Source organism: Ipomoea nil, unplaced genomic scaffold, assembly GCF_001879475.1.
Source record: "Ipomoea nil cultivar Tokyo-kokei standard unplaced genomic scaffold, Asagao_1.1 scaffold1043, whole genome shotgun sequence".
Taxonomy (NCBI): domain Eukaryota; kingdom Viridiplantae; phylum Streptophyta; class Magnoliopsida; order Solanales; family Convolvulaceae; genus Ipomoea; species Ipomoea nil.
Window position 1 is genome coordinate 5,783,875 of NW_017617471.1, and position 6,124 is coordinate 5,789,998.

The following is a 6,124-nucleotide window of genomic DNA, read 5'->3' on the forward strand; positions in this document are numbered from 1 at the left end:
CAAGTTTTTATATTAGAAAATGTCTTTTTGCATTCAACATATAATAAAAATTCGCATTGCTAATTTAATTTAATAGCATCTTACTAGATTTTAGTTGACTTTTGTAGCATTTTTAATGATATATTTAAAAATTTTAAATTTGAAGAAAAATATTTTTTGATGTACTAGTACGCCAAATTATGAAAAAAGAAGTTTTAAAAATGTTGTATTAGACCTCGATCATATTATTAGTAACTTTGACAAATATCAAGTATTGACTAAATAATCTATTCAAATGACTATTTTATGTTTTTTTTTTAAAAAAAAAAAAAACCAAGGAATGGGATTCGTATCGGCAAATTATTACGTGGATTTAAATCCACTTTACAAAGTAAACTCGAATTCAAAATACACAGTTTATAGAATGTTCACAATTTTGTAAAAAGTAAATTGTCCAGTTAAAAATTTAACTTTTTTTTTTTTTTTTGGTTTTTTGTTTTTTTTTTTTAATGGGGAACGAAGGCCCGAAATATCTTCCATGTCTGACCCACTTGTCTGCGTAAATAGTGGCCCAATCCACTTTCTGTTCTTCATTTTGGCCACCCTTTCTCCACCAGCATCCGTTCATTTCCGTCGCCGTGGAACGGTGGAGACCGGTCACCGGAGGAGACTTGTAGATGAGCTGCTAATTTACTCAATGCCTCTGTCCTGATAAATTTCTCTTCTCTCGTTTGCTTCAGTGAAAATGTCCTCCTGTGCTTTGCAATTCTCTTCTTTCCCTAATTTCAGCAGCTTTGAATCTCCCCGGCGGTCGGAAAGACTTGGCAGCTTCAAATTATTCTGCATTTCTTCGCGCTCTGGTTCTGATTTGCACTCAGGAGAAGCTAAGCAAGATTCCATTCACCACCAAAGGTACATATGTTCATGTATATAGCATACTTCATATATGTACTTGAATACTCGGTGATTTTCTTTTACTTTTTTTTTATTATAATATTTTTTGTACAGCTTGGAATTTATTTCTTCTGGAAATTTCTAGGAGCTAAAATGCGTTTTTGAATCTAAGCTTTGGTTTTATTTGAGAATTGGAATGATGCAGGGAGAAAGATGAAGCCAGGGTGATTTTAGTGGAAAAGTATGGGAATGGAACCATAAAGAGGTACTCTGTGGCATTTTACCTGGCTTATTTACTATTTATTCATTAGTGATCCGTCAAATCAATTATTTCTTTCTTTTTAGTATTTTTAATTTTAATGATTTTTAGATTTGATTTTTTTTTTTTTTGGTGTTTAATACTAACAGTTGTAAAAATTGACCTAGGCGCCCCTAGGTTGAGGCGATTTCAGCTCTAGGCGAATTTTAGTCGGTTGGTCGGCCAGCGCCCTAAGCCTCAAGTTGGGCCCCGAACTCGACCGAGTTGGTGCTCAACTCAGACGAGTGGTTTTTTTTGCATGCTCGGCTACTTATCTTCTATATTCCTCCGGTCATGTACTCTCAACTAACAATCTAACATATGCAATTAACTAGTTTGGGGGATTATAACATTCTAACAACTCACAGCCCTGAGTGGAAAAAGTGGAGACTATATTCTCGGATTACTCGGCTGCCTAGGCGCTTGGGGCCGACTAGCGCCTAATGGGTAGCACCTTCTGCAACATTGAATACTAGTGTAGTTTCTAATTACATAAATTTTATATACTAATATCAAACTTAACATTATAAAAATTGAATTAAAAATAACTTCCATCAAGTTTTGTTAACCGAACTAGATACAGAAAATGGGACGGAGAGAGTATATTTTACCTCCTAAGTCTTTTATATAGTTTGTAGTCATTTCGATTTTCGATGTATGTTTAAGGAAGGATTATAGATACTTTTGGCTTTATAATCTTTTATCAACTCAAGCACTTTGTGCTCAGATGGCACCGTTGTGGCTTCCCTTGAGGGAAGATCACAGGATCAAACCCTGGTGGTGGGGAATTGACTGTGTTTGTGCTGCAATACTACCTTGTAATAGAGTTGATAGTGTTAAAAAAAATTATTCTATTTTGGATGGATTAGTTAATTTGTTTTTGCTACAAGCTTTGAAAACTTTGTTAATTGTTAGTTTGGCATTTTAAATGGATGGAAAAATTAAAGTATTTATGTTGAATGTGTGCTTTTTTGTGCATGGGTTGTTTAGATATTAACCCTCTGGAATGTGATTTTGTGAGCTAGGTATGTATTAGATAATGACTCACAGATAAAATCCCTTCTTGAGGAACATCCTCCAGAAGTTTCGGGATCCCAAGATTTGAATGTCTCTGAGTTGGAGTTACCTTGGCTTCCAAAGGTCATCAAAGATTTTGTTTTACCAGCAGGCTATCCAGGTGATGAAAATTAATTCACGTCTTTCTTCTCTGCATTATTTGTGTCCTGGCCTTTAGAAAAATACTTAATGTAGTTTCTGATATGAAATATGATGACAATTTGTGTAGAAACATCTTGAACAATATGCATGAAAGCTTTGCCACAATGGTTTATTAGAACCCATTTTACCTTGTAATGCAGATACAGTTTCAGACGATTACTTGGAATACATGTTGCTTCAGTTCCCCACAAATGTAACTGGATGGATCTGTCATACATTGGTCACTTCAAGTCTCTTAAAGGCAGGTCAATCTTATTGAGGCCATTAATTCCACTTTGGGTATGTGAACTAGGAAATGGTGAAACTTTTTAATCACTACCTGTCTGCCTTCCTGATGTGCTCCTAAAAGATTCTATGTTGCCCTTGTAGAGGAGTCCTAATTGAGGAGTTTTTTTTTTTTTTTTGGATTTTTCTAAAGTTCAGTTTCTTTATTTCTTGTGTAATGAAATAATTCCCATACTATATTTCTTTTACTCCTTGTGAGAGACTAAGAGTTACTGATCATCATATTGCTGAATAAAGAGTTTGCAGGAATAATATTCTTTTTAAAATTTTCATATATAAAAGATGATATAGTCTAGAGCCTTTCCCTGTTTTTAGGAAACAAACTTTAAAAAAAAAAAAAAAAAAAAAAAAGATGAAGGAAACTGCCCCTAAATGCCAAAAAGGGAATAAAACAGGAAATTACAACAAGATGATGAATAGCTGTCCAAATTGATTCCTTTATAACTGGGATTTGTTCTAAGTTTCCAACAATTATTCATCTCAAAGTTAAAAGCAATACTTCAGGGTCTTTTTTTGGGCTACTGTGCTCAATATTGCCTGTATGCATATGCATGACCTTTATACTAATTTTTATTTTGTAATACTCAACATGAAGGCTGTTGGAGTGGGATCGTTCTCAGGAACCACTGCTGCAGCTTCTGCTGCAGCCATCAGGTGCTTTTTCTTCTGCATATCTTGTTTCTCTGCTAAAGCATAAACTTCAGCCTCAACTTTGAACAAATAAATACTTGTTTCTTTTACTTTCATATGATAAGATGTGTTACGTAAAATCATGTCTCCGTATATGTTTGATAGCTTTTGACACCTGTTTATTGCAAAGCTATTGCTTACACGATGAAATTGGTGGTTATCGATTCTATTTTGCAGATGGGTGTCAAAGGATGGCATTGGTGCCCTTGGACGCTTATTCATTGGTCTGACAGTTTTCAAACCATGTGAAAGGAAATGATTTTCATTGATATGATCAAACCTTAGACAGAAAATGATATCTTGCAAGTTGCAGGTGGGAAGTTTGGAAATCTTTTTGACGATGATCCTAAGCAGTGGCGCATGTATGCAGACTTTATAGGCAGTGCAGGAAGGTATTGGAAATTTTATGGGTACTCATCTTTTAGTGTTTTATTTAACTTGACCAATATAATACCTTATTTTTCAATGCAGCATCTTTGATCTCAGTACTCCATTATATCCTGCTTATTTCCTGCCATTGGCATCATTAGGGAATCTTGCTAAGGTATTGGACCTAATTCAGCACCACTTTTACTATTTAACATAATCGATCATCAAGCTGACTCTTTCTGCACTCCCTACTTATGCCTATTTTTTAAAAGGTAATGGTAAACATTGAAGTTCAACAATCATGTGACAGTAGTATTTTGACAGGCTGTTGCAAGAGGGCTGAAAGACCCTTCCTTTCGAGTGATACAAAATCATTTTGCTCTCTCTGATAACCTGGGAGATGTAGCAGCAAAGGCATGTAACGTATATGTAAACTTTGGACAATATCACTTGGTAAACCATTTGTAAAGTATGACTGTTAATGAATAGTGTGATTGATCATAACAGGAGGAAGTTTGGGAAGTAGCTGCTGAGCTTCTTGGTCTTGCCATTGGTATATTTGCCCTGGTCTGTGATATAATTCATTTATATGCTTTTACCTTATTTGATCATTAAATGATGATTTTTTTTTTAATTTTTACGGAGGTAAATGCTTGTGCTTATACTGTCCTGCAGGATACACCTGGCCTCTCAAAATCATATCTCGTGTTGGCATTAACATGGTTGAGCATGCGGGCTTTGCACCTTTGGTTTCGCTACTTGTCCCTTTCAGTTCTGCAATTTAACACCGTAAGATGTTAACTATAAAAACTCTTTTTATTAGGAAGCACTGAAGTAGTTATTCCTTTTCTGGTCCTGTCCCACCCCAACTCCCATCCGATATGGATTGTATCATATATCATCTACTCTTTTTCTTTTCCCCAGTAAGATCTCATGAGTCACAAATATATGATGATTAAAGTATGAATTCTAACTGAATGCAAAAAAAATTATGAAAACTGAATGCAAAAAAAATTATGAACTTTTGGCCACTCAGGTTTAATTTGCTTTGATTATGTTTCTTTGCAGATAAATATCAAACGTGCTCGTATACTAGTTAACTCCCATCTTTTGCATCGTACAGTTCCAGGTATTGATATCCAGATTTTACCTAATTTGGCATTTTATGCTGTATCGTTTATCGAATTTATTGGTCAGGAATCAATGAGTGCAATAGGAAAGAGAACATTTTGTTGTGGGAAAGGTTCTCAACTCCTCGTATTATTTTTGGCGTCTCTATGGAGGAGATGGTTGGTGGAGAGAAAAATTGCTCAATGGTACAGCCTATTTTTGTTGAAGGTTACCCGTCATATGTTTAGTTACATTAGCTAAAAAACCAGTTATTTTATATCCAGTACAAAATAGCTATAGAATATGAAGGCACGTAACTTTGATGGCTATGCATTTAACTTAATTGCTCAATGTACTTCACAAATGGCTAACTTCAATTTTCATCTGATCTCTGCACCAGATAAAGGGACTGCTTAATCTGTACCACAATGAAAGGTATTTTCTGGTAGTGAACAAACATCAACCGGAAGACTTTGAGGTCTTTATCTCTTTCAAGGTGTGAAATTATACAAGGCAATTGAAATTAGGAAAAACTGCATTTTGCTTTAATCTAATCTATGATCTATCCATTCAGTTATTATTTCATCTTGCAGGAAGGTGCTGGAAGTTTATCTGTATTACGAAGTGTATGGCAAACTTACTGGCTCTATCAGAACTGGGGCTGGTCAGATGATGCTCTCGATCAACTTGAGAAGAGCTTAACTGAACTAGATAATAGATTTCCAGATTTCTTGCAAAAATTAGAAGATGTTGGATGGGATTTGAATAATTTGAGTCTAAAGATCCCCAAGGAAATATCAGTCCAGGAAGTTGAAGCATAATTGCAGCCACATTATCCTATACCACGGTCAGGTCCCTCGGTCCTCATAGTCATTGCTTTGAACCGTTCTCTTTAATTTGCAAGGCTCATCATAAACTCGACGCATTTGACTTTGTTGCTGAGTTTAAGTTCAATTTGAGATCATAGAAGTTTCTACCATACCCCCGCCCACTAACAATCTCATACGTGCGCATGTTTGATTAGTTGCTTTCTGGGGAATTTGAAGAATAGGAAGTTAGAAATAGCCATTTTCTTGTGATGTTATTTGATCAGTTGCTTTCCTTACCTAACAAGTGGACTTTGTTATATTGGCATTGAACATAGTGGAAACTGGAAAGCAGATTTTTCTGTAATTGGAGGGTCTTCCAATGCCCTTAAACAATGACTACTTAACATCATAGTTGTATATATTTTTGTTGTGAATTTATGATTTCATGAATATGATAATGATTGTTATGACA

General features: G+C 35.1%; 1 protein-coding gene across 3 annotated transcripts; it reads left to right on the forward strand.

The window, feature by feature from the left end:
• Nucleotides 1-500: 500 nt before the first annotated feature.
• LOC109181613 (protein root UVB sensitive 5) lies at nucleotides 501-6,124 on the forward strand. Of its 3 annotated transcripts, none has more exons than XR_002054234.1 (15): nucleotides 501-891; nucleotides 1,079-1,138; nucleotides 2,197-2,348; nucleotides 2,530-2,630; nucleotides 3,270-3,328; nucleotides 3,542-3,588; nucleotides 3,678-3,756; nucleotides 3,836-3,908; nucleotides 4,058-4,147; nucleotides 4,241-4,300; nucleotides 4,409-4,522; nucleotides 4,802-4,862; nucleotides 4,931-5,071; nucleotides 5,244-5,339; nucleotides 5,437-5,544. XR_002054234.1 is itself a non-coding variant. In XM_019331464.1 (15 exons), exons 1-15 carry the CDS (start codon nucleotides 725-727, stop codon nucleotides 5,662-5,664), a joined length of 1,506 nt encoding a protein of 501 aa, XP_019187009.1. In that variant the 5' UTR covers nucleotides 508-724; the 3' UTR covers nucleotides 5,665-6,124. The 3 variants fall into 3 exon arrangements, 2 of the variants coding, with proteins under 2 accessions (XP_019187009.1, XP_019187010.1); XM_019331464.1 differs by having other exon boundaries at nucleotides 508-891; nucleotides 4,931-5,049; nucleotides 5,437-6,124; XM_019331465.1 differs by lacking the exons at nucleotides 501-891; nucleotides 1,079-1,138 and having other exon boundaries at nucleotides 2,236-2,348; nucleotides 2,530-2,668; nucleotides 4,931-5,049; nucleotides 5,437-6,124.